The sequence below is a fragment of the Phodopus roborovskii genome, unplaced genomic scaffold, assembly GCF_943737965.1.
Source record: "Phodopus roborovskii unplaced genomic scaffold, PHOROB, whole genome shotgun sequence".
In the NCBI taxonomy this organism is placed as follows: domain Eukaryota; kingdom Metazoa; phylum Chordata; class Mammalia; order Rodentia; family Cricetidae; genus Phodopus; species Phodopus roborovskii.
This window is the reverse complement of record NW_026126416.1, coordinates 16021088-16048995: the sequence shown is the minus strand read 5'-3', so window position 1 is coordinate 16048995 and position 27908 is coordinate 16021088. Positions and strand designations below refer to the sequence as shown.

Genomic DNA, 27908 nt, shown 5'->3' with positions numbered 1-27908 from the left:
CTGGCGCTGGGGCGTGCGTTCACGGTCCCTGGGAGCGTGCCCTGCGTGCGGGTGCCCGCCTAGCCCGCCGGGCTCCGGATTCCCGAGTGCCCCGGCCGGGCCTGCGAAGCGGGCACCTGGTAGTGGCCGCGAGCGGCGGTAGTGTCCGAAGCCACGCAGACCGCGGACGGTGAGTGCGAGCGAGTGGCGGCAGCTGCGCGCGTGCGCGGCGTGGGCCCAGGCAGGAGCTCTCGCCCGGAGGCGGGAGTGGCCGAGCTGGGGGGGCGGGCGCGGGGGGCGCGAGCTCCCGGGGCTTTGGGCGGGGTGCAGGGCGGAGGGCCAGGACCAGGGCGTTGGCCGCGACCCCACTGAGGGCGAGGCGAGCCGGGCTGCGACCGGGCAGACGCCGCGGGCCAAACGACCTCGGTGGGGGCGCAGGTCCGGGACAGGGTGGCGGCCACCTGCACAGTGCTTGGCAGAGTCCGCCCTGAGCGTACCGAGAGCACCGAGGGGCCCGAGCAAACTTATCCCAAGAAACTTATTGGGGCGTGGCCGACGGGTCCCGGGCTAGGGATTCTGGGGAACCCACGCCTTGCCTTTCGCCCTGGTCCCCGCAGGTGCGTCGTCCAGGGGTCCTGTTGCTGCTGCTGCTGCTGTGCGTCTTCCAAGTTCCAAGTGCCTTGCAGGGCCCGTTCGCTCTAGCATAGATGTTGAAGTTTGGTGGCTTGGTTGTTTGCAGTCTTGGGAAGAAAAGACTCTTACTGCCTTTATCTCAAAGAAAGTATTGTTAGGGTGTGCTGCATATTCTGTGTGTCAAGCAATCTATTGTCCCATGTGCTGGTGCAGAAGGCTAGCTACTTCTATATTTTTTTTGAAGAAGGCCAGTGGGTAAATTAGGCTTTTTCTTTTTGAAATACTCCCGCCGCCTCTAAATCCTGCCCTAGGATAGTTCCCAAACTTGTCTGTGCAGGAGATTGGCTGTCGAGTTTTAAACTTCATCGTGCTCCCCATTGCACCCTAGACTAATTTAGACACAAGGCATTTATTTTTAAAAGGTTCGCATGTAATTCTGAGAGCTGTAGAGTTCAGAGGCACTCGTTTGATGAGAGAGAGTCAAGACTAGTTTTACAAAGTAGTAAATAGCATTAAGTTTATAATTGCTGGGCTGAAACTCTAGTTTATTCTTCTCTGGTTGCTCCAGAGAAGGAGCAAAGTGTCCCTAATGATCAAATTTGAGCCAGACTATATGACTGGTTTGTTTGTTTGTTTGTTTAATTTCCTGGTTACAGCCATGAGGCTATCTCATTTTCACTGTTCCTTCTAATCCTCTCCCAGGGCCCCAAATTTAATGTAACCCAGTCTCTGGGAGAATATCCCTTAGGCTTATGGTGTTGAATCTTAAGGGTTAAGGTGGGTTCCTATAGCAAAGGGTCCTCCAGGGGGAAGTGGGCAGGTCCTCTTACTGCTGAGTTTCTAAAGAAGACTCTTCTGGAGATTTTGATTCAGTTTTGTCACTTCTTTGACCTCAGTGAGGGTAGGGAGGAGGTTATCCTATTCTAGATTTTCTTTCTAGGATAATTACAGGTTGGCATGGAAGGATGCTTCTCAGGGCTATGTTTTCATTTCTGAGTACAGTAGCCCTCACCCTTTCCCCAAATACTTGATTTGTTTAGCAAAAGTTTCATGTTCCTGACATCTTTCCTTCCACACACACACAAACTTGAGAATTGTGAATGATGTTTTTAACGCACTAAGACATTTCATGTTTACCACTTTATGAACATGAAATACCCTACAGCCATGCAAAGCAAAAAAGAAACGGAAAACAAAAAGAAACCAATGTTTTGTGAGGGGAGAAAAAAAAGTGACCGATGCTGTTAGTGTTTTAAGTTGTTTGATTCCTAGAAGGTGTTTTCCCATAACTTGTGTAATGTTATGCTTTAAAAACAATAAAGGCAGAGGAGCAGAACTCCTTCCTTCTCCAACATTCAAAGGTCAATTAAAAACAAAACAAAACAACTTGTATACAGCAGAACAGAAATAAGTTGCTTATGCTTTTCAGACATCAGTTTTTGAAATCTTTCATGCTTCACTGGAAGTGATGAGTATAGTGGATCCCAGTGTGTCATTAGGCTTGCATTTATTCCGAACAGTCTTGGGCATCTTCTCTTGTTTTTCTGTGCTAATTCAGTGCCGTCAACCAAATTCTGCAAATTCACCACTGAACTTGGAGGAGTTGAGAAGGGATGATGATGGTGGTGGTGGGAGTCTGGTCTGGACCTATAACTTCATGGTGCTGGAATAAGATTTTTTTTTTTTTTTTTTTTTTTTTTTTTTTTGCTTCCTAAACCCATCACATCTTTTTTCACCATACAGTGGAAAACTACCACCCTCAGTCTAGTTGTCCAGTTAGAGATCCTTGAGAATGGGTATTTGTGTGCTGGCACTGGTAGAGCCTTTTGAAAAGTTGCAGCTATAGCTGAGAATTTTTGTTGTTTCTCGGGGTTTTTTAAGCATTTTAAAGCAAACAGCATTTACCTTTAATTTCAGACTTTTGGAGATTACTGCAACAAATATAAGGCAGTTAAGATCATAGTCACATCCCCTGGCAGTCACCATCTGTTAATTTCTTCTGCCTTCAGTTTGTCTTTTTGTGTTTTCCTACAGAGAGTCAGACAAAGTTGGCATTTGAATGTTTCTGGTTGTTTATGGAAATGGTCTTACTGCATAGCCCGGGCTTTCCTAGGACTCACTGTAATATTTCAGTCATCCTCCTGCCTCAGCTTCCAGAGTACTGAGGTTGTAGGTATGGGCCATCATACCTGGTTTAAGTACTTTTAAACAGAGCTCTTTAATTAGCATTATAACTCCAATGTCTCCTCTGCTTTTTAAATCATTTGAAAATATGATTTTTATGATGGATATGTGATGGGAGATGTCATTCTGTTGGTTAATGAATAAAGCACTGTTGGCCAATAGGAAAGCCAGATATGGGGGACTAGGAGACTGGAAGGAGGAAAGAGGAAGTAGTAAGGAGGAGTCAACATGGAGAGACTGGGGAGAGTAGACTCCGGCCCCACTCCCTGGTAAATGAGACCACATGAAAATACTGGGATTAATAGAAATGGGTTAATACTTAAGACAGAGCTAGCCGATAAGAAACAAGTAACTGGCCAACAGCATTATATCTAATACAGAGTATCTGTGTGTTAATTGGGTCTGGCGTCTGGTGGGTCAAGGCAGCAGGAAAAACCTTATTCCTTACAGATATGCCCATTTGCTTGAGTTTTGTTTATTGAGTTTTTGTATGTTTTTAAATACCAAACTCCATTTTCAACATTGAGAATATGCTGTTAGGTTCTCAGGATGAAAACCCGGATTGTCCACTTGTTAAGTGGCCGTAATTGCTGTGGGTTTAAATCCCCTTTCTTGGGATGAGGATAACTGTATTGTAGAATTGCAGGGAGATGGAATGAACCAAATAGAGAAGGCGGGCAGGGTGGCAGAGGGCATGATTGAGCTCAGTGCAGTCCTAGAAAACCAGGCATGACCAAGGTCAGTGCCCTTTATGAAAGTCTTGGCGTCTGTGATTTGCTTGTTCTAGATTTACAGCACAAGAAACAGGTGAACTTTTTATGGTTCCTGAGGCTCATTAACTTGTGTTTGCAATGACCTATTCCTTCCTTATCCTCTGTGACGAGGTGTTCCAGTGTTTAAATCCTTCCTGGGTTTCTATAAAGATTCATTTAGTTTTAATACTGAAATTAGCCATTTATTGCTTTGGAAGTTGTTTGTGCCAGTACCATTCCTACTTTACTTTTAAATAGTGTGTGTTTTTAAGTGAGTTAAATACATGTATTATATTAAAAATACTGTGAGACTTCCATATATATAGTTTTAAATTAGTTTTTGTTTTGGATTCTTTGAAGCAGAATTGGAATTTATTAAAAATTTCATGTAGGTTTTAAGAACGGGTTTTAAGAGAAGGAGAGGTACTCAGGAGGAGAGGCTTATTTGGAAGTGTTAGTGTGGACTTCTCACAGAAGAGTTAACTTTCTTCATTACTTACTGCTAATTTGTGTTGTCATGTTTCCTTGAATGTAAAATACTTCCATTTTATTATATATTACAATGTACTGCACATTATTATCTCAATTTTGTATTTTCCTCTTTTTGAGGCAAGTTATATTTGACAGGTCTAAGGATGATATAAATAAAACAAAAACATTGAAGATTTGAATCTTTTAGCCCCTCCTCATCTATATACCATTCCCAAATCTTAATGCCAAAGCCTTATGTTTAGAATACACAGAAATGTGGTAGATCAGATCACATGAATTAGGATATACTTTTATTTCCCTGTCCTTTCAGATAAAGATGCTAGATTTGAATTAATCTGTAAAGTTTTACATATAATGTAAATGGCCTCATATCCCAGTCCCCTAGTCTGTCTCCCACATGGGAACTGAATGAAGGTGGAGACTGTTCCTGGGTATGGTTGAGAAGAAGGTTTATTGTAGATATGAGGGAGAACACAGGCAGAGGCGTCTGGAAGGATCCAGACTGTACTGGGCCATGAGAAGAGTATGTGGGGAGAGTGAGAGAGGAAGAGAAAAGAGAGGACCAGGAAAGCACATGGGAACCAAGAGTGTTGAAACCAACAGCATGGCCAGAATGGCCGAGGGTACCTAAAGTTCAGAGAGTAGGGGAAGGGAAACCCAGTCCCTGGGCTGGAGATGGCTCGGTGAGAAGTGCTATGAGTTAGCACAGTCTCTTTGAGTCCTCACAGTAACCAGTGTGGGCTGGTGTTTTTCTCTTGTGGATTTCACTTGCTCTCCTTGTCAGGTTTTCTTCTTGGACTGGCCAGAGTAGTCTTTCAGTGTCCAGGATTCATGGAGGAATTTGGCTGGGTCTCCTCATCCTCTTTGGGTGTAGTTATTTAATTTACTTGTCTAAGAGCATGGCTTCAGTCTTCCAGCGATCTGGAACTGTCATTGTCATACAATAAGAAGGTGAGGGCATCTAGGAAGTTCAGGGTTTCTTAGTCTTCCACTCTATGTCAGAGTGAATCAAGGCACCCCATCATGTTCCTCATTGCTGCTCCTCTGTCTCTGCTTGGCTAAGACAGTTGCCCTCTCCATCTGCCTTCTACTGTGTTGATTTCCTTTTGGTCTCTGCTGCACCCACTTTAAGTCTGTGGGTATCCAAGCCTTGTGGAAAGATCTCTCTACTGTTACTTCAGTGGAATACATGGAAAGGACATTAAAGCCTGTGGGCATGAGTCTTTAGAATGAGAAATCACCGAGGGCCCCAGTTGGCAAACACTACTGTCTTGTAGGGTGGTCAGTGTTCCTGTGGTGAGTGAGGGAATGTTTTTCAGACTTCCCATCTGGCTCTGCAGAATTCACTGTCTTCAGCAAGACCCAAACTTTCTCTGCTGGGGTTTTTCCTGGGGATTTATGTTTTTGTTGCTTTTGTCCTTTGTTTATCAAATTGACTTGCCAGTCAAAGGGATGATGGTTTTGTGTGTTTATTCTATGACTGCCTTTCACTCTAAGAGCATTGAAACTCATTGTCTTTGGTATCCTACTTACAAATGCTTTTGTAGATAATGACACATTTACTCCTTGTAGTAATTACATTTTAAATTTTGGTTTATGGCAAATTGCACCGGAGTTAGCATTTGCAATCATATAAAATGCTTCTGGAACAGTGTTACTGTACAAACTTGTGATTTATTTTGATAGACAAAAGAGGAGTGCAAATTTGGCTTTTGCTTTGTCATGGTCCCATGTCAGGACAAGGGAAATTTATCCTTTCATTTACATATAAGATTTTTTAATATTTTAAAGGATGATATTTGAATGTTAGCATGGGGCCATTGCTATCTGTCGCTCATCACTGGTCTAAAGTATCAAACTGAGTTGAGTCTCAATTACCAGTTTGAATCAAGCCCGTCTCTGTGGATTATTCTTCAGAAAGTTAAATTCACCAGAAGACTGAAATACAACACAATCAGCTCCAATCGTGTTTTCTTTGATGTGGGATATGAGTTGGGCACTGTTGGGCAGGCGGGGGTGGGGATGGGGGGTGGATAGGGGGTGGTTCCTGGAAGAAAATATTCCTGGTTAGCAAATTCTCACCTTACCTGTTGAAAGCTTTTGAAAAATTGGCCATCTCTTCTTGAGTCACTTCTGCACTTGATTCTTGTATTTACTCTACATCTTCACTCCTAAAGCATTGGTCTTTTGGTTTTGTTATTCAGATTTTTTTAATGTATGCTCATTTCTTCCTAACTTACTGCTTGGAATGGGCCAATCTTCCTAACTTACTGCTTGGAATGGGCCAAAGCTCACTTCCTACCAACCTCAGTGCACATACTCACAGTACTTTTATACATCACAATGCTTCTCTGTATAATTTCCAAATGTCTGTTGTTACCCACTCAGACAGCTCCAAGTACTTTTTTGACTTAGTTGCCTTAAACAAGACATTCTTAGCAAGCCCAATATAAGATTTTTCTGTGTAAAGCTGGTCTGTCTGCATCCCACTTCCTTTCCTGGCCTGGTCATTCAAAAACTATCAACCATCGATGTTGTCTTGAGTTTTCTTTCCTACACTATTGTAGGGTATGTACTGCTACTGTTCTTCAAGAATATGTTCAGAATTCTTCCTTCATCCTAAACCAGGATGTAGTTCCTTTTCTCACCTCTCCTATCAGCATGTTTTTCTCTTTCTCCTATCTCTCGTCGTACTCTCTTCACTCCAGCTGGTCACCTTTCTTTGCTAACCCTTGGACACAGTAGACACATTCCCATGTTAAGTCTGTGTGCTGCACTTTCCTTCTGCCTGTAATATTATGAGCACTCCTCAACCTGACAAGGGCATTGCTATCTTCCCTGCTTTAGCTACTATAGTTGTCATTTTGGTTTGCTTACATTGTAGCCTCAATTTGGGTTCTTCAAATCTAAGAATGTCATAAAAACTCACCCTCTTTCTTTTTTAATATGGCAAAGAGAGTGTGTCTGACCTTCACATTTGTACTGTGAAACACACACACACACTAAATTGTCATACAGATTTTAAATCATATAAATCATGATGTGGTACTCTAGACATACATGAATCCAGTAGCTGTTATGTAAATTCAGAGTTGACATTTTTTTTTTCTATTCTTGTTTTTCTCAAGATGTATTTAGTTCCTTATAATTTTTTTCTATGGCTTTTATGAATAAGAGTAATCTGCATGTTCAATTACTGTAAATATTTTAGCCATGATTTTTAGGCACAGAAACAGCATGCTTGAACAGCGTTGATCTGATTGTCTTTGAAACTGTCTAGATCTACATTTGTTATTAGGAAAACTTAACATGGTTACAACTCATTTTATATTGAATTCTCATAGTACTATTGTCCAAAACTGAAAGGAAAGATCTCTCTGATGATGAATCATGTTTCCTGTAGGTTCGGCCATTAATGGGTGCTCCATGTGAAAAATATTCCTTCTTGTTCCAGGTCTATACTTTGTTAGGGGTCTCCTGTGGTAGTTGCTGTCCTTGTGAAAGATTGTATTTATTCATTTTTGAACATGGGGTCTCCTTGCTATCCATGTACTCTGCTGCTAAGCACTCTTTGCAGCCCTGTGCAAATTCTTGATGTTATTATTATTATTTTTATTATTATTTTATCTACGTACTTATTTTATTTTTATGTCTGTTTGGAATTGCCACCTTGTTTCTCTGTATCTGCTGTTTTGGGTTTTTATAAGTCATATTCCCACTCATTAGTGAGGGACTACTTTGGCCCATGTCTGCTCTTATATTTTAAATCTCTGCATAGAAAAGGGCTTCTGATGCCAACTACTACCTATTTTTCATGTTTGTTAGTGGAAAATGTAAGCATTTTTTAGGTCAAAATACATTTAATATGACTGGGATGATCTACATGCCAAATAGCCTAGAAATCCATTAAGTTCTTATTGGGAACACAGTGGACAGCTCTCCCCAAATCTTACTGTTAACATTGGAAATGCTAACAAGGTTCCCAGAAGCACCTTTTAAGGAGGAAGGTTCAGGCTTCAGGGAGCTGGTGGATCTCATACACCCCCCCCCACACACACACACATACACAGACATTTTCTGTCCTGTCTCTGTAGACAGGGATGTGTACACAGTACCTCCTCTTTCCCTTACTCTCTTTGTTAGCTTAGGCCCATAAGACTCTTGAGTGCCTGAAGCTGGAGGGTGTCTGTGGAAAAGTGGACTGTTATGAATGTGGCCAGCAGTGGAGAGAAGAGTGTGCAGTCAGGGCATCCCCACACTTCCTCCAGATGACATCAACAGATTTAATAAACGCTTGTAGCTCCTTTATTTGAGTACTTCTAGTTAATTTACTCCTTACTATACAATAAGTGTTTCTGTGGGATCCATTCATGGATCCCTGAAGTTTTTAGCTGTTTTCTTTTACCAGTGTCAGGAAAATCTCCCCACAGCTTGCACCAGTCCTGAGTTCCTGTTAGCAAGTGGCTCTGGCATGCCCTCACCAGTCAGGATGAACCTGATTATGTGAAAGGGTTAATTTTTTTTTTCTTTTTTTTAATGCTTTGTAGAGTTCCAAAATGTGTTGGGGAACTTTTTGTACCTCCATCATGCTAAGCTATTAGATCTTTTTGTACTCTTTTTTTTTTTTTTTTTTTTTTTTTGTAAATCAGTGTGTGGTTTTGTTGATAGATACCCCATTTTTAATCTGTGCATTGTGGTTAGAAGACACTGATTCACTGACTTATGTAGGTCTTCAGATGTTGGCACTCTGCATTAATGTAGTTTCACGAAATCATTTAATACTACAGCTGCTTTCATTGTAACAGTGTTAAGTGCTGGGAAGTTTGCAGACTCTTGATGTCATAATCATGGTTCCCCAAATTCAGGTTTTCCCCAGAGACTTGAATTTTACCATCAGCAGTAGATATTGTCCCTTTTTTTCTTGAGATGCCAGGCTTACTTCTTTTGAGAAATTGTCTACCAGAGTCTTGATAAGCACACCTTGCTTACTCTCAAGTAACAAGGACTAGCTAGCAAATGCTGTAGATTTGACTCACACACGTTTCACAGATGCTTCACTCAAGGTAACCATTCCTTTCAGTTTCATCATAATCGATTTGTGCAGGCTTTAAAAGTGCTGGATTTACTACATGGGCTGTTTTAACCTTGGCTTCTCTTATGCTTCCCCATGAAACGTTACTTTGATGATAGTTTAAAAATATAGAGTTGTGCTAATCTTCATTCACCCAGACTCTTCCCCAGTTGCCTATGATTAATGTGGCTGAGGAGAATGGGGAAGGTAAAGTGCCTTATCCTCTCATTTACTGTATTCAGTTTATTTTCCTTTCTGCATTTTAGGGTACACTGGGGTGACCTTCCACAGGCTTTGCATGACCTCCTTTGGAGCTCCTTATGCTTTCTGTCTTCTGTGAGGGATAGCTCTTCTCTGGAGACGTTCAGTTATACATCACCACTGCTGGATGTTGCTCTGAGACTTTGCTGGTGCCCACTTTCCTGATTCTTCTCTAAGCAGTGCAGTTCCCAAGTCTTTAAGATACTTGATACTTTTAGTAAAGCAGGTGCACACAGAATGTATTTACCTGATACTATCTCCCCCAAAATGTAGTTTTATAGCCAGGAGAACTCTTTTTGGAAAATTCAAATACATTACATCTCTTTCTCTCTCCCTTCCCCTTCCCCCTTTCCAGAGTGAAGTTGATATTAACCTCAGTATTGTGAGGGAATGTATAGAATGTTGCTGGCTGCTTGACTACCTTCCTTCTCTTCCTTTTGCACACCTGACTACAAGACACTGATGTAAGCATTGTACTCTTCTGCTTGTGCTAGGAGATAATCAGAGATGAGACATTGCTAGGGGGTGGTGGTTTGCCGGGAAGGCATGAGTTTTTGGGCTGCCCTATTCACACAAGCCTATTTTATTGCTTTGTTTGAAGATTGGGTGTGTCTAATGTAGTGGAAATTCATCCATTCAGTGTTAAATACAGATGGAACACATTTTAGAGCCACAAAAAGTCTCTTTAATTTTCTTTCTTTCTTTTTTTTTTTTTGGATTATTCATATGACTACTTCCCTCCTTTCATGTGAATCACAGAATTTATCATCCTTTCCAGTTCATTAAATCGTGAAGATTCTCTACTGGTGCTATAAATAAATATGCTTGACCATGAATTGGGTTTGGTTGAAAGCAGCTTGTCCCTCCTGTAAGTGATCATGTCCATGGTTAACCCACACTTCTCTGTGATGTCTGCATTGCGTTAAATGTTAGGCTTCCAATGAACCAGAGTCTTACATTAAGCGCATGTAGGGGCTTGCTTTAGGTTGAGCATTATTATTTTTAGTTTCATTAGCTACAAGCTGAATGTAGTATTATAAGCTGCATTTATGCTTGGACATGTCTGGGAGAGCCTCAGGATACATTTAATAGCTCTCTATTCTTTGCCACTTTGCCTAGTTTAAACTTGCAACACAGAGAGTTGGAAACACTTAGACCGCAGTCTCAGGCCGTTCTACCACAAGATCAGTTGCACTGCACAAATTTAATATAGAGTGCTAATTGGACTTGGCCATGTTGGGCCTGAACTTTGCTCTTATGTAACCAGAGAATGCCAGGTGTGTGGGTGTGGCTTGTTAGCTCTAGATAAGAGTGTGAGATGCAGCTACAGAGAATGAATTCTCTAATCTGGTGACCTGAGGCTAGATAGAACATTTGGATGTGGAGAGTACAAATGCCAAGGACACCTGGACTTGAGGTAGCCTCTGGACTGCAGGGTCAGTGATTGGGTAAGCTTCTGATCTGTTTATAGAAAAATAGGGCTCTGACATCACTTGCATGCTGCAGAGCCATGTGCTGTGGAGAAAGTAAAGAACAAGTCAGGAGAGCTATAGTGAGTGTGTCAGAGTGGGGTCGTAGACATAGATCTGGAACACATTACAAGTCCTGTGGCTTTTTCCTGATTGTGAGAAGCAAGATATTGTTCTTTTTCTTGAGTAGATGCTTGCTATGTTCTCCTGATGTGCAGGCGAGTCCATTCGAGTCCATTCTCACTGTGTTATGATAGTCTTTTTATGAAGACCATCTCAGTGCAGCTGAGATTTGGCCACCTGCCATGTAATAAACATCGTTTTTTGTCTCCATGTTGATGTTTTTTTAAATTGTACTAGAGGATATTAGTATAAGCAAATAGCGAATCCTTATTAGTTCCATGACATGTCCACAGCTGCCCAAGCAAAGAGCTAGCTGTCTTAGATATAAATTTAGTTTTCTCGTTAGAGCCTAAGGGTGACTTTGGTCTGATTCTAGTTGTCACCGCACTGGCATGGATCTCCTGTGAGACCATGCAGCTGTAAACTACGGTAAAATATTTCCCAGGGTATTATTAATAAAAATGAAGATTAACCCTCTTTGAAGATACCCGTTAACTTCAGTGGCGGTCAGAAGCTGTAGCACACACTTCTGACTGAGGGTTGTGTGGTGTAGATTGGGAAAACCCAGACTTAAGAACAGGTTGTTGAATTTTGAAAGTGAGACATATTTTAAGAGCAATTAGATTATTTTATCTTTAGCTCTGGGTAGTACAATCCCTGGCCTACTTAAATAGTATCCTTATCACAAAAAACAAAACTCACTGAGTATGTTATTGGAATTAAACTTTTGTTCCAAATACTTTTTTTTGTCTAATATAGGGAATCAAGTTAAGTATAGAAGTATAGAAACTCCTCAGCATCAGTTCATTTTACCACAGCAAGTGAGGGAGGATGCTTTACTAGTGCTATCTTATGTCTATGGCAAATGGAGGGTCTCTGAAAGTTTCTTGTTGTTGATATCATTAAGGTTACACAAACATTTACCTTCATAACATATTTTTAACAACACACCTAAGGAATTACGCAGTTTAAAGCTGGTTAAAAAGCAGGGGAGATGTCTTAGCAGTTAGGAGTGCTCATTGCTTTTGCCAAAAGATCTGGGTTCAGGCCCCTGTAATAACATGGGATCTTACAACTGCCTATACCTTTAGTTCAGATGATCCATTGCCCTCTTTTGGCATCTGTGGGTACCTGCATGCATGCTGTGCACATAATATCTCTCTCTCTAAAGAGAGAGAGATGGAGAGAGAGAGAGAGAGGGAGAAACGGGGAGAAATCATAAAATTAATGAAAAGTACCATAAGCCACTTTTAATTTGAACTCAGAAGAGAGTTTACTTTGAGCGTTTGCTGGAAGTAAGTTTCTACAGTATCCCCGTCATGGACTTCTTTTGGTAATGCGTGTCTTTTTATTTCATTTGAATGTGTGTATTTCAGAGAATATATATTAGAAACATGTGCAGTAGCGTAAACCTCAGACTCTAGTAGCCAGAAGACTGAGGGAGGCAAGGGGATTGAACTGAATGTGAGGCCAGCCAGAACCATACAGCAAGACCCTGTTGATTCAGACCAAAAACAAAAAACAAAACAAACAAACAACAACAAAAAAAAAACAGAAACTGGAAAACTGTTAAAGTCCTTTTTTCTTTCTTTTATCTCAGTTACTATTGTTTTCTAGTCATTTTTCCTAGACTTCCCTGAGTAACCGACCTGTCTGTTTTGTATCATTATCATTTACCAGAAAGGAAGGATGAAGGGAGAAACATCAAATACTGCTTAACTGATACCACGTGTGTATGTATATTGTTAATCAAAACATAGAGTTTTAACCAGTCTTTTCTAAGTGGTTTGCAAAAATCAAAATTTAAAAGGGCTTCCTGGCATTGCTTCAAATGATGTAAAGTCTAAGATAATTTTTATTGACCAGGTGTTTCGTGTGATGGGAGACTGTAAATTGAAGGGTTAGAATGCTGTTAATTTCTGTGGCTTGATTGAGTAGAGGAACTGCACACATTTGTGTGGCTTTGTGTTTAGAATTCTCATGTTTTAGGCGTTTTCCACTACTGATCTAGACTGAAAATAAATATTGAATGGTTCAGGAATCTTCTGGATTCTTTGTTCCCATTCAGTGTGCTCATTGGAGCAGGGTGACTTTCCCAGTGGAGCCAAGTGTCCTTTCTTTAGTTTGTGAGTGACACAGTCTTCAGTCATGACCTGATCTGATTGTGATGTTCTTGGTGATTCTCTTCCTAATACAGGGTGCGGACTAAGTCACCCAAAGTAAATAACCATCTTTGCGATATACTTTTTTTTTTTTTTTTAATTGACTAAAACACATTATTTTCCTTCTCTGTCATGTAAATCAGACAACTTAGAAAAGACAACAGCAATTCAAACAGACAACCCGGAAAAGACGAAGGCAGTGGTTGTGTGGAGTTGTTCCATTGTGGCCATTCCCAGTAGAGTTAGAGTTTCCTATTGGATCAGAGATTTTCAAAGAGCTCTCAGGCCCTGAAATTTCTTTGGATAAATTGTTTTCAGTTACACAGCAAGAGTCATATGTGGTAGGGGTGTATGATCATTATGATTATCTTTCTTACTTTTAAACTGACCTGTTAACACAGAGTCTGTTTATTTGAATATACACAACATCTTTTAAGGACTCATTTCACTCCCAGTTTTTACTTTATTCACTTGTTAATCTTCAGTTGATACATATTTCTAGCAGCTATTACCCAGTGAATTGTTGGTTTCTGCTAACTTCTTTTACGTACATGTGGGGATGTGGCAATGGATGTTCTCACTTCAGGATTCCATCTACATTTTCCACCATGTCAACGGTTGTCATAGTAGCAGTCTCAATTGAGAATTGTGATTATATACTTATCAAATGCCTGCATGATGCAAGCACAATTATTCTAATGCAGGTCACCCAGAATTCTTAGCCCTCATCTTGTCTGCTTAAGGGCATAGTTAAACAACCTAGAGAAAAAGATTAATTTCTTTCTGTTGAGTTGTGTGGCTGTAACATTATTTCACTGACTTCAGGGTACCATGAGCTATAAGATATGTTATTATTTGATATAGTATAAGGAAAAAGGTCTAGTGGTTACAGTCATTAGATGCTGTCTTATCATTAGAATTCATATTAAATTGTATATGTGTTTGTAGGAAAACTTAATAAAACATTGCATATGCATCTACAAATAATTTTATTATAATAAGTAAAAAGGAAGCTATGGTTAGTAAATAATTATTTTGGCCATGTATAAACTTTTTACTTATTTGTGCATAAATATCTATATGTATGTATATGCATGTCTTTGTAGATGCCTGTAGATGCCAGAAAAGTGGCATCAGAGCCCCTGTAACCACTTGAAGTATGGGCTGGAAACCAAATTCCAGTCCACTTCAAGAGTAGTTAGTGCTCTTAGCCACTAAGCCATTTCTCCAGCCAATAAGTTGATTATTATTTTTTTAAGTCCGAAATACATAGAGAAAATTATATATAAGATCATTTAGACTGTGTAAACCTTTGTGATAGATAACTTTTCTATCAAAATATCATAACATTTACAAAATAATATATGATGATGTTCCTTTAAATATCTGTCTAGAGAATATCACATGATACATCTTATACTCATTTTTAAGATTATTTCATTTAATGTATGACTGAGTAATTTCAGACTTAAATGAGTTGTTTAGTATTCTAAACAAGGTATGTACTGAGATACAGTATGTTTCAGGGCTGTAATTATCAGGTATATTAAATGCTGTATAGGATTTTTAAAAGAATTGTTTCTTTTTCTGAGAATTGATGCATTCTGACTTTGGATGCTTCCCCTTCAGATTTCAAGGTTAGCTGGAGTTCTTCCTGGTAAAGGATATGTCTTAGTAAACTGACCATATGCCTGCTTCACCCTTCTAGACAACTAAGGCATGCTATCCCCCAAAGGCTTGTATTAGGTATGGTTGTCCTTGGTGCTAGAGTTCAAAGTGCTCATGGCAGAGTTCAGTTTAAGTTTGTTAGTGTGTGCTTTGTCAGGTGGCTAGATGGCTGCTTGGAGCTTCAGGTTTTGTTGCAGGTACAGAGGGGGCAGTAGCCAACACTTGCCTCATGATTAAAGTCCAGCAGACATGTGGCCTGCAGTATTGGCTCCAGGTGTAGATTTGGCAATAACAGTGTGGGATTCTGATATTGCTGTGGTTCTGCTCAAAATGCACAGTTCAGAGACTTGAAGAATTAGAGCAAGCTTCAAAGGAACTTGGGTCTTGTGTGGTCTGCAGGTGGGGCCAGAGCATGCATGGAGAGATGCAGTGTCAGCAGCAAGCTGCTTGAAGATGGTGCAAGGGTGGGAAGGAAGGCAGGGTGCCATTGCCTTTGTGTTTTGGTTGAGTTCATCTTAAATGATGTTTTCTGCTTGACTCCTATTGCTAGTCGTAGTGCGAGCTTACCTTTGTAGACCATTTTCAACATCTATCCAAGCGCTTTCACAAACATAGGATTTTGACATCACATTAAACGTGAGAAGGCTGAGTTGTGTGCAATTATTCTATTTGGCAGATGAGGAAAATGAGGCTCTCAGATGCTAAGAAACCAACCTTAAAGTCACTCGTTCCTGCCTCTTGCCTTTTTCACTATACCAGTTGTGGTGTTTGGCTCTTCCTCATTTATCTCCAAATTTAGAAAGCATGTAGCATGTTTTCCAGCAGCTGCTGCTATCTTTAGGGACTGCCAGCATTTTGTCACTTATCTCTCTACCTCCCAGATCACAAGCATAACATTTGCTTGGTGCCGAAAGGAAAAATAAGCAAAAACCCAAACAGCATTGTATCACAACTCTTTAGATTGAACTGTTTTCCTGTTATGTTCTGTAACTTGGGGTTGGAAGTGACTGTTCCAGTCCACCACACTGCCTTAGTTTTTAGGTGTCTTGTAGTAAGCTGTATACAAGTCCAGACAAGGAGACTATAGAGTTAGAACAAGCTAAACAAGAGTTGCCAGCGTTGTTGTTGCAGTCACAGAACTCCACGTTAACCAGGAATAGCTGGTTTTCTGACTTTGGACGTACTGAGAACCTCCTGGGTTTCAGCAAGCTCACCATGGCTGTTGCTGCCCATTGGAGAACTTTCTGGATCCTGTCCTTTGAGCACTCCTTCCTGAACTGCCCCAGCAGGGGTGTGGCCCTGTATGTTTGTAGCTTTTGTCTTTGTGAACTCTGTACATACATTTTTCTTTTATAGCAGATTAGGTATATAAATAGAGGTATGTGTGGTGCAATCCTTGTGAGTGATAACACCAGACTGAGTGGGACAAACTGAACATGGGAAGCAGACTTTGCCTCCTAGTTCATGGGTCGACCTAACCCTAACCCTTTTACTTTGGACTTTTCATTACAAATTCATCACACTCCTGGCAGGAGGTCTCTCAGTGAGACTACTGTTTTTCTGTTTTCCAAGATTCCCTTCCCCATACTGCCTACATAAGTGTAACCCAACTTTCTGACAATTATAAAACCAATAGGAACCCACCTTTGGACCTGGTTTCTACTCCTTGTGTTCCTAGTGCACTGTGGGCTGTTAGGTGTATTTGGTGAATGCTTTCTTTAAAAGTTAAAGGGCTTCCTGACCCAGTTGCCTCATTAAGGCAGATTGCCTATGTCTCAAAAAAGCCCTGAAATTGAGGGAGTCAATGTGAGAAAATGCTAGTTGGGAGGAGGTTTTAGATGATCCTTCCTAACAGTAGGTGCTATGCCTGGATTGGAGAGAGTAAATGAGACTCTGTTTATATTTAAATAAGGGGCAGGCAGATACCATATTTAATGTAGTAAAGTAGCAACAAAAAGCAGAGAATGGAGATACTCAAATTAATACTAGGTTTGTTTGTTTTCCATAATATTTACAGTAGCAGTTTTCAAAGTGTGGAGCAAAGACCCCTTTGGGGGGGTCAAATGATCCTCTCACAGGGGTCACTCACCTAACAGCATCAGAAAACCCATATACTTACATCACAGTTCATAACAGTAGCAAAATTACAATTATTAAGTAGGAAAAGAAAAAAAATTATGGCTGGGAGTCACCGCAACATGAAGAACTGTATTAAAGAGTAACAACATTAGGAATTTGAGAACCACTGCTTTACTGTGTTCTGGATCATGTATTACTCAGAAAGACAGATGAATGCTACTGTTTCCCTTTCCAGAAGCATCATCTCTCACTGCCAGTTGGTGCATGCAGTTTGAAGGATCTCAAGTGCATTCTGTTAAGTGCCTCTGGCCTTACTTTGGTTTTCTTCCCATAGTCCCTAGTTAAGGTTCTTAATAGAAAAGAGCCTTGGATGTTTACGTTTAGGTGCCTCACAGAATAACCAGTTGTCTCTTAAACTAGTCATCTGTACCATTGACTGTATCAAGAGCAACATCAAAATATAAAGAATAACAGAAAACATCCTCTTGAGCTTTATACTTAAACTCTTCTGTTACGTGTGCTCTTTTCAAAGTCAGACTATAAAATGTGATGTAACTGGATTAAGTATCAATTGGAGAAATGCCCTCCCAAACCACCTCACTGTTGCACTGAGAAAAATGAGTCCCTTAAAGACTGACTTGATTTCAGAGCCCCACCTTCCCAGGCTTAGCCTAAAGGGAACTGGTACTGGGTTGCTGATGTTGACAGTGTAACCTCTGGCTTTCTGAGACAGATTTGTGGACTTGGTTGGTTAAGGTTTGGCAGGTTCATCTGCTTGGTAAGTTTGAATCATCGTGTTGCTTTTCCAGAGAACTGCACGTCTTATATTGCTGTAAATAAGGATCAGGATAAACAAATAGGCCGAATTTGCCTGGCTGCTCACCTTTATTGTAAAATCACGCCCTTAACAAGAAGAGAAGAATTGCAGAACATGATAGAAGACTTAAGTTCTTGGCCCAAACTTAATTAAATTATCTTGAGTTGTTTGCTCATTCATTTGAATTGAAGGCAACTTATGCTGGTGGGTGTTGAACGTGGATCTTTGGGGAAGTCTTTCTTAGACTTCAGTGCCATACACACTGTGGGAAAGTCCTTATTAAATTCTGGTTTGATCCAGTTGAGATTCTGCTTTCCTTAGAGACTCCTGGTTCATACTGCTGCTGGCCCTGGGGCTTCAGGTTTAGCAGTGGTGTTTGGCTTGCCTTGCTTGTCACCAGAGCAGGAAAGGCAGCTGTGTGCGACTTTCCCATTGTCTGCATTCTAACAGCCACCTCACTAGCCTCTGGGCCTGAGTGACAGAGTGGCCTTCTGCAGCAAGCACTGTTGTGTGCACGTGCGAGTCTGCACTCAGTTCTCCTCACTCACATTTTTACTTTGCTCGAATTTTTTGAGTTTATTAGAGAGCTTGATTTTCCAAATACCAGGGAATCTTTAGTTTCAGAATGAGTATTTTCTAAAGCATTACATAATTCACTTTCTCAAATCACCGCATGCATGTTTCCTCTTCTCCTTGAGGGAATAGACATATTTTTGGAGTCTCTCTTTGGGGTGGCTGCTGAACTAGCTGTAATGACCACAAAGCCTCTTGGGTTGTTTTTTACACTTCTGTTTTTGTCATTTTCACTTGCCTAATAATAAGGACTGTCTCAAAAGTTCTGGTTTCTCTTTCCATTTTAATTGATTAGTTCTGACCTGAGAAGCCAGATACTGGGTTTGTTAGAAATATGTTTAGGATTTATGCCCAGAAGGGCCTGCCTCTCAGAAGGGCTTTCCAGGCAGATGTGAAGGAGAACTTCAGTAGCTGCGGGTAGAGAGACCCTCTGTTTCAGCCCACTCCTGACAGGCAACTCAAACAGTAGCTGCTTGTTTGTGTAGTGCCTTTACCTTGATGCCCTGTGAGTATGTCTGTCTGTGAATACGTGTGTGAGTGTGCCTGTGAGTATGTATATGTAAAGTGTGTGGTGAATGGGTGGGATGTTTGTGTGGTAGGTATTGGTATTTATGTGTCTGCTGTTTGTGTGGTATGTGTCTGTGTGTTTTGTGGTGTGTGGGTTATGAATGTGTATAATGTATGAAGTGCTTTGAGTGTTGTGTGTGGTAGGTATGGGTGTTTGTGTGTTGTGGTGAGTATGATACATAGGGTGTTTGTGTGTGGTGTGATGTATTTGCGTAGTGGATGTGGGTGTTTGTGTGTCTAGGTATGGTGTGTGTTTGTGTGGCCAGTGATGTGTGTATGTATGTGTGTGGTGCATTGTGTGTGGTTTTTAAGTGTGTATAGACCAGAGGTTGATGATGCAGCATGTCTCCCATCTCTCCCTGCCATTTTTATCTTTTTTTTTTTTTTTTTTTTTTTTTTTTGAGAGTATTCATTTAGCTGTAGTTCACCAATTGGCTAAGCTAGCTGGCTGGTGCGGCTTTACTTAACCCCCTCACTCACTGCTAGAGCTAGTGTTACAGGTACATGCTATTGTGCATAGCTTTGTTTTTCTCTTTTGCACCTCCTTCTCTGTGCTGGGGATCCAGACTCAGGTTTCTGCTTTTGCATGACAAGTACTTTACTCATCCAGCCATCTCCCCCAGCCCATCTAGACACTTCTTCAACAGGTTATTATATCTCTTAAATTTAGCTTAAAGTACAGCTGAAGGTTATTCATAAGGGACTGATGCATGGTATCTTAGCTCTCCAATTGACAATACACCAGTTGTAATAAATAAGCATTGCTTAGGCTCTGCTTAGAATGGGGATAGGTAACCTTGTCTTATACACTATGCCTGCAGTGGATTTGCAAATGAGTTTGAATAATGATGACAATGAGGATGGTGTTCTTTGGACTGACTTGGTGATCAGGATGCTTGGGACTGAAAGGCCAAATCCTGCTATGTAATACTATTGGTTACAGTGACAGCTAGTTCTCATTTGCTTAGTGGTCACTGTTCAGGTGAATGTTCTGGCCTGGAAGCATACTTTATTGAGGGGCAGCAAATAGCCTCTGGGCTCTGAGCAAATGAGAACAATCCTGTAGATAGGAGTGAGAGTCACTCTAGTTACTGGTCCCTCTTTACAAATAAGTAAGCAGGTGTAGCAGCTCCCAAAGATGCTGTTTTACTAGAAGCTGCTGGTGGAGCCTTATTCCCATCTAAAGCATAGAGCCCTTTTGCCTTTTAACAGACTTTGATAATTTAAAATAGACCTATTACTGGTACTGTGTTAGAGCTTGTGGATTATTTTATTTAAAATGTATGACAAGATTAAGTTTAGCTATAAGAGTTGAGTGGATTTTGAGACGTGAGCAGGGCCCCTTTTGATATATGTTTAGTGAATTGCAGTGTCTAAACCCTCATTAGCAGATTTGTCTCATTTGAATGCTGTTTTCATATCTAGAATCTGTCCTGTGCTTCAGCTCAGGTAAGCATGCTGGTTTAAGCTCAGTCATAATTAACAGTGTTTTGTGACCTGGGACTCATGTCCAAGATCATTGCAGAGCTAGGAAAACCTTGGAAAGTAAGCTGATGTGTGGCCTTAGTAAAACATTCAGAAAGACTGGAAAAAGACCTCCCCATGCCCGCAAAACTGTACTTAAATGTGTTTGGTTTGGTTTTAGTACATTGATTCCTTTTGGCTTTAGAGACTAGAGAATCCTGCTCAAAATAGTTGCAAGTAAATGCTGCTAGGAGGAAGACTTTTGCCAGAAAGAGAGATTAGACATATGTGTTCCCATTCTTTGTTAATGAGTTTTGCTTGTTTGGGTTGAAAGGAAAATGCTCCTGTGCTAAAGAGAAATAAACCCCACCCTTCCTGTTTGCAAATGTATCTCATTTGCTGTTTACTTAATTTAAATATACAGTGGAAAAGAGAATGTAACTGCTGTTCCTTTAATATCAGAGCTGTGCATGTTACAATAGGTGTCACTGTTTGGCTTGGTCCAATCCTGATTGGTGGCTTCAGCTATTGGCTCAGAGCGCTGGCTGTCTGACTCCGTCTGCAGGGCTGTAATACCTACTCTCCTCTCTCCGATCCATTCACCACACAACTTCGCCGGCGGAACAGCAGCGGAACAGACTCCTCGCTGGGCTCGCTCAGCACATCTTGCTAACCTAATTCAGAAAGCAAGCGCCACAGCTCTCTGCTGCCTGCCGCCTCTGCTCAGCATAGCCTTTTCAGGTGATCCAGAAAACGGCTATTTTTATGAGCAAATAAGAAAAAAAAACAGGAATCATGATGGGAATGTATTTAACAGATCCGGTCCTGGATAAAACTTAAAGCCAGTTCCTCTTCAACATAGTGAAAAGGTCACCTTGCCTGGCTGAGAAAAGCAGCAAAATACCAGCTTGTCGGTTTCTGTTAACATCTTAGCTCTGGCTAGCCTCTTTGCCTAGATGTTGGAGCAAATTTGGGATATCTAGCTCTAAAAAGAGACATCCTGTACTCATGGTAGATGATAAAGAAAAGAACATGAAATGTCTCACCTTCTTCTTGATGCTTCCAGAGACAGTAAAGAACAGGTCCAAGAAAGGTTCAAAGAAAGCAAACAGCAGTGGCGTTGGTGGCGGCGGCAGCAGTGGCAGCAGCAGCGGCGGCAGCAGCAGCAAGTTGCCCCCAGTTTGTTATGAAATAATTACCTTGAAGACTAAAAAGAAGAAGAAGATGGCTGCTGATATATTCCCCCGGAAGAAACCAGCCAGCTCCAGCAGCACCAGTGTCCAGCAGCACCACCAGCACAATCTCTGTAACAACAACCTCATCCCGGCCCCCAACTGGCAGGGTCTTTATCCCACCATCAGAGAAAGGTAAGTACTGGCTAGCCAGCATATTTACTTTCAAAGTTTGCCAGTGCTGAAGTTTCTGCTTTGCATGACCTGTAATGCATTTTAGCATGAATCTCTGTCTCCTCTTCCCCCCACCCCCAGAAGCTTTCCTGGTAATGGAAAGTCACCTTGTATCTTGTCCAAAACAGTACAGCTGTTTTCCTCTTAGATTAAAATATATATATATATATATATATATATATTTGCAGGCTGTAACGTTTAACTGGCAGGGTTGTGTCTGTGGAGCATGGAAGAAAAACCCTTCCTTTGAACTAAGCTGTGTGAAAGTTTGGGGTAACTTTTAAAACTTTAGTTTCTTTGTGTGTGTCTGCAGTGATCTCAGACAGTTGTGCAGTTGGACCCTTTATTCACTTTTCTGCTGTGAAGTCACTGATCTGTTGTTGCTGAGCTTGAGTAGCTCCTTTAAGCTTTGCATGTTGGGGAAAGGGATGGGAAGAATGCAGGCTGCTGTGAATTAATGAATTGCCTCTGTTTGTAGAAATGCGGTGATGTTCAATAATGACTTGATGGCAGATGTACATTTTGTGGTTGGGCCACCAGGTGGGACTCAGCGGTTGCCAGGACACAAAGTAAGCAACAGCTGCATTACCCTTTTAGTCTTGAGATTTATGTAGAGGGACCCTCTCAGCCCGGAGCTTGGTATAGGCAGCTTGCCGATGGCAGGCAGTGCATGTTTCACCAGATTACAGAGAAAGCAGACCCTTTCCAAGGGCTCTGGCCACAGTTAATTTTGTCTTTGTTTTCATCTACACGGTTGACTATATCACACAGAAACATGCCCTCTTCGCTCTCTAATGATTACAAGTGTTGTTGTTAAAAGGTTTGGAAAGTCCTCTGTTTACTGTTCCTATAGCAATCAGATTAATAAGCACTGGTTTTACTTATTTCACATGAGGGGTAACATTAATGTCAAAGTTTTGAGAGACTGATACAGATCATGTCGTGTGTGACAATCTTGAGCTCCTCTGTCAGGATACACTGTACCCTGTTGTTTCGAAGACACGGGTTAGGTCCTTTACATGCCCCTACCTCTGGCTTGCTAGTTGTTTTTCGGGATTGACTTTCTGAAAATATTTCAGTTTAGTGCGTGAAATGAGATTTCCCTTTCTCCACAGTACGTCTTAGCTGTTGGGAGCTCAGTGTTCCATGCAATGTTTTATGGAGAACTTGCTGAGGACAAAGATGAAATCCGAATACCAGACGTCGAACCTGCTGCTTTCCTCGCCATGCTGAAGTAAGCATTATTTGTGTGTTCGGAAAGAGTTTGCTTGTGCTGGCTGTGGTTGTGCTCTGCTGGCTTCCGAGTCAGGTGTGAGTTCTGTGTAAGAGGAGATTCTAAAGAGAGAGGGTGCTGCTTGCCTTGTGAATGGTTTTGGAGGAAACTGCTCTTCAATTTCCCATGGAAGTCATATGGAATGTTGCAGGCACTTAGAGTCACGTCTTAGCCTAGAGCCTAGGGGCATACAGCATATGCAGTGAGCTGCTTTTTAAGGACATTTTAGAAGAATAAAAGCCCTCTGCTATAAGCGTTCTTTAATAGGCATGTTCTCCTCCTGAAAGCAGAGTGTGGCTTCAGAGAAATACACTCAGTTGTCGAAATTATGTACATTGTTTAGTTAGCAACACAGAGGAGACGTGTGTCTTCTGAGTTGCCTTGTGCTGCCAGAAGTGGAGCTTATTATCTGATCTTTGCCCACACAGTTTTTACATACAAAATCGCACATGCTTATGGTGATGAAGAGATTTTTGAATGGTAGTTTACTACAGATTTATGCAAGCATTTGTCATTTAGCAACGTAGAACTATAAAAGAGATTAGGCTAGTTACATACTTACGTAAAAAGTGTCATGTCTTGTAGGTCCTTTGCAGACTCTGTTGCATGTTAATCAGGTCCCAAGAGTCACTTTTACCAATGTCTGATGCTGGGCAATGGGGTAGTCCACCGTGTGATTGAGCCCAGTTATTGTAAGTTGTATTTATACGGGTTTTCTTAAATTGTATTTTCAACACACTAACGTATGAGTTCAAGGTTATCTGTTGCTCTGGGGGTTTAAGTTCCCTGGAATACATTTTTTAAAAAAGTTTTTGGAGAAAAATTGCCCAGTGGATCAACCAATTTGACACTACTCTCACAAACTGTTGAAACGATTATTATTTACTGCTTACTGAAAAAGAAGTTATAGCCACCTCTAGAGTGTGTAAGTATTTAACTCCTTGTTCCTGTTATAGCTTTGAAATCTGATTGAACTGGAACTTTGACAGTGGGAAGCAGGGAGATTAAAGGCAAGTGAGCATGTGAAGTACCGTAACATTATCTGCTTCCTTGAGTTTTAACCTTCCGGGTCCATTAGATACAGTCATCCAGAAACCCCTTTCACCTGCTTGGGTCCTTCTCCTTCCTTCATCACTGCTTGTGAAGTCAGCTCTATGGATGTGACAGTGCTATATCCGCTGTTGAGTGGAGTGCTGCCCTGGCTAACATTTGGGCCTCACTGGAGTCAAGTAAAGTGTTTTATCCCAGATGTGTGCATAGTCAGGAACCATGAGCAAGGATGGCAGAAGTTACATCCTCCCCAAGTCATTTGATTTATCATTTGCCAAGTATCTTCTCCCATAAATGTATTGCCTAGGTCATACTAGTACAGTTTTTTTTTTAATTAGTGTTATTATCCATGGACTCAAGTGGAACAGTATGAATAGAACTGCAGTGAGGTTCCATTTGCCTTGCTGCTATGCTGTAGTTGAGACTGTAACTGAGTTTCCTCCTCCTGCGTCCTAGGTGAGTAGCTGTACGTTTACAAAAGGAGTGGTAGCTCCCGTGAGTTCCAGAGTAAGACTACAAATCGAGCCCATGTTCTGGATGCTTCCCTAGACCTAGCCTCTGGGCAAAGTGCAGCTGTACTACAGCTGTGTTGCTGAGTGGTCTCGCCAGTGTAACCGGCTTAGCCTATTAGAAAAGAGTTTCCTGGAAGCAAAAAAGGCCCTTCTGTGTGTGACTGTGGAAACGCTGGCTTGTGTATATATATGGATGTTTATATTTTTTTCTTGTAAAAGCTAGTCTCGATTTCTTAACTTAGGTATGCCTTACAAACATGAAACAAAATAACTGTTAAAAAAAAATCAGATAAAGTAGTCTATATATTAGGTGGAAAACTTGTCAGAGTAAATTTTCTCAGTGTTGTTCACTGGTAGAGTTCTTACTGACTGTCCTTTTGTCCTGGAATGTAAGATAGCAGGTGGTTTCCACCTTTACATACTGTTTTGAGAAATTGCCACCATCCCCATCCCCCAAACATCAAGAGGTATTTCATCTCTTAAGATAGTTACAGCTCACTGAAATACAGAATCAATGTACATTTAAGCTCTTTGCTTTGTCTTTTAATAGATGCATGAGAAAATAATGTACTCCTTAGTGCTGAGAGTAGGAGGAATAGGTGTGGGGACCCATAAGTTTAGAGATTTAAAACTCAAAATAATCTGTGACATTAACTGAAAAGGTAATATTGTAGTTTGAATTTATTGAACTTGGAAGCACTTCAGAAATATTTAATATCAGGTTTCATTTTACATTTTAGAAAAGTCCATAATCATTAAAATATAGTTTTTAACCTCAGTGTCAAAAGACATTTGTTTTTATTTGAATGTGCAGAAAATAATTGGATTAAACCTGTTGCTGTACTTTAAACAGTGGTGGAGCTGAGGAGAAGCTCAGAAGTCGAGAGCTGCTCTTGCAGAGGACCAGAGTTCAGGTCCTACACCCCTATCAGATAGCTCACAAGTGCCTGTAACTCCAGTTCTAGGGGATCCAGTGCCCTCTTCTGGTCTCCACGAGCATCCAGGTGCACAAGCATGCAACATACACACGTGCACACACACAAATATATAATAAATATTCTTTTAAACAGTGGGATTGGGAATGACAGTGCTTTAACTTAGTAAAGTATAATAGAATTTTGCTGTGACTTCTTAATCTTATCTCTGATACACAGTCATCTTTTAGGTAATTGCCATATCTCCTGTTTTGTTGAAAATGTACAGGATAGAGGATGAATAATAACATAAAGTTAATCTCTTTAATTATATAAGCTTCCTACCGAGCTGAAATGTCAATGCCTTGTGAATGTATTTCAGATGTTTTCCTAATGTGTTTGTAATAACTGTCACGTGACTTTATATTCTTGGACAAGCTTGAAGGCAGTGGCTTCCTTCCTTGCTGCACATGCTCATTTTGTGGAAATCCGCTTACATGTTGGATGCTTTCTTTCAGATACATCTATTGTGATGAAATTGACTTGGCTGCGGACACAGTGCTGGCCACACTGTATGCTGCCAAAAAGTACATAGTTCCTCACCTTGCCAGAGCCTGCGTTAATTTCCTGGAGACGAGCCTGAGCGCCAAGAATGCCTGTGTACTCCTGTCTCAGAGCTGCCTGTTTGAGGAGCCAGACCTGACACAGCGTTGCTGGGAAGTGATCGACGCTCAAGCTGAGTTAGCACTGAAGTCCGAGGGATTCTGCGACATCGACTTCCAGACACTCGAAAGTATCCTCCGCAGGGAAACGCTGAATGCCAAAGAAATAGTGGTTTTTGAGGCAGCCCTAAACTGGGCTGAAGTAGAATGCCAGCGGCAGGATCTGGCCTTGAGCATTGAAAATAAACGCAAGGTCCTAGGAAAGGCCCTGTACTTGATCCGCATCCCCACCATGGCCCTGGATGACTTTGCAAATGGTGCTGCGCAGTCCGGTGTATTAACTCTCAACGAGACCAATGACATCTTCCTCTGGTACACTGCATCCAAAAAGCCGGAGTTGCAGTTCGTGAGTAAAGCCCGAAAGGGCCTGGTCCCCCAGCGTTGTCACCGATTCCAGTCATGTGCCTATCGGAGCAACCAGTGGCGCTACCGGGGTCGCTGTGACAGCATCCAGTTTGCAGTTGATAAGAGGGTATTCATCGCAGGCTTTGGGCTGTATGGTTCTAGTTGTGGCTCTGCAGAGTACAGCGCCAAGATTGAACTCAAACGGCAGGGCGTTGTCTTGGGCCAGAACTTGAGCAAGTACTTCTCAGATGGATCCAGCAATACCTTCCCTGTGTGGTTTGAATATCCGGTGCAGATTGAGCCAGATACCTTCTACACAGCCAGTGTCGTGCTGGATGGCAATGAACTCAGCTACTTCGGACAAGAAGGCATGACGGAAGTTCAATGTGGCAAGGTGACTGTCCAGTTTCAGTGCTCCTCAGACAGCACCAACGGCACTGGCGTACAGGGGGGGCAGATCCCTGAACTCATATTCTATGCTTGAACCTTGCTTTCCTTACACATCATGAGGCATCCACATGGGCCCTCCTTGCCTGACGCTTAGTTCGTCTCCAATATGTGGTCAGCACAGGTAATTTGTAATGAATGAAGCGGTAGGCAGTTTCTAATGTCTTTGAACCTTTTAATTATGTACAGGCTAAAATGCAACATTCCGCTTTTAACTATATGCTTAGAAGAGCCAAGTTCTTTACTCAGGCTTTGTGGTTTTAGAGTTGCGTCTGTATGCCTAGGGAGATCATGTGCTTTTTCAAGTGCCCACCAACCTCCCACTTTTGTACCTCTGAAGAAGATTTTGGATCGACTTGAATTTCCTTTGACGAATGGAAATACGTATTCTAAAGTAATATCATCAAGTTATTTTTAAACGGAACCCCTCCCTTCCTCTCAAAAAGAATAAATGAAAACAAAAACAAAACAAAAAACAGGTAAACCTCAGTGTACGATTTTGAAAGAATATTTGCTTTGTAACAAACTTGGAAAGTAAACAGTGGGCCAGTGGTCATGGTTGACGCTCTTTATTTATATCTGTTGCTTCTGGGCCTTGCTTTTATGTTCTTTGTATCTTAAGTTCATCCTTGTGTTTCATACTGAACAGTTCACACTATTGGTGTAAGGAATTGGATGTTTGTTTAGGCAGTGACTTATGCTTCAAAGCAAACTTAAGATTCTATTAGTCTAGAAAAGACAAGATACCAGAGTGCAGAGACTTCTTTCAGGATGGATAAAATTAGAAAATGTTATTGTCAATAGAAAAGAAGTTGCAAACCTGATAATTCATACTACAGTTAAAAGGGAAGCCTGGAAATACCCCATAAAACGAATAGTTCACTTTATCAGTGAGAAGCTTGCACAGTTTGGAAAAGCCACTCTTGCCTGGTAGTTTTGGACATT

The 27908-nt window shown here is 41.3% G+C and overlaps 1 protein-coding gene across 2 annotated transcripts; it reads left to right on the top strand.

Annotated features, from left to right (window-relative positions):
• Btbd3 (BTB domain containing 3) lies at nt 1-27535 on the top strand. 2 transcript variants are annotated; one of them, XM_051183287.1, is made up of 5 exons: nt 1-169; nt 21361-21661; nt 22179-22269; nt 22816-22934; nt 25968-27535. In XM_051183287.1, exons 2-5 carry the CDS (start codon nt 21519-21521, stop codon nt 26998-27000), a joined length of 1386 nt encoding a protein of 461 aa, XP_051039244.1. In that variant the 5' UTR covers nt 1-169; nt 21361-21518; the 3' UTR covers nt 27001-27535. The 2 variants fall into 2 exon arrangements, with proteins under 2 accessions (XP_051039244.1, XP_051039243.1); XM_051183286.1 differs by lacking the exon at nt 1-169 and having other exon boundaries at nt 20930-21661.
• Nucleotides 27536-27908: the final 373 nt, after the last annotated feature.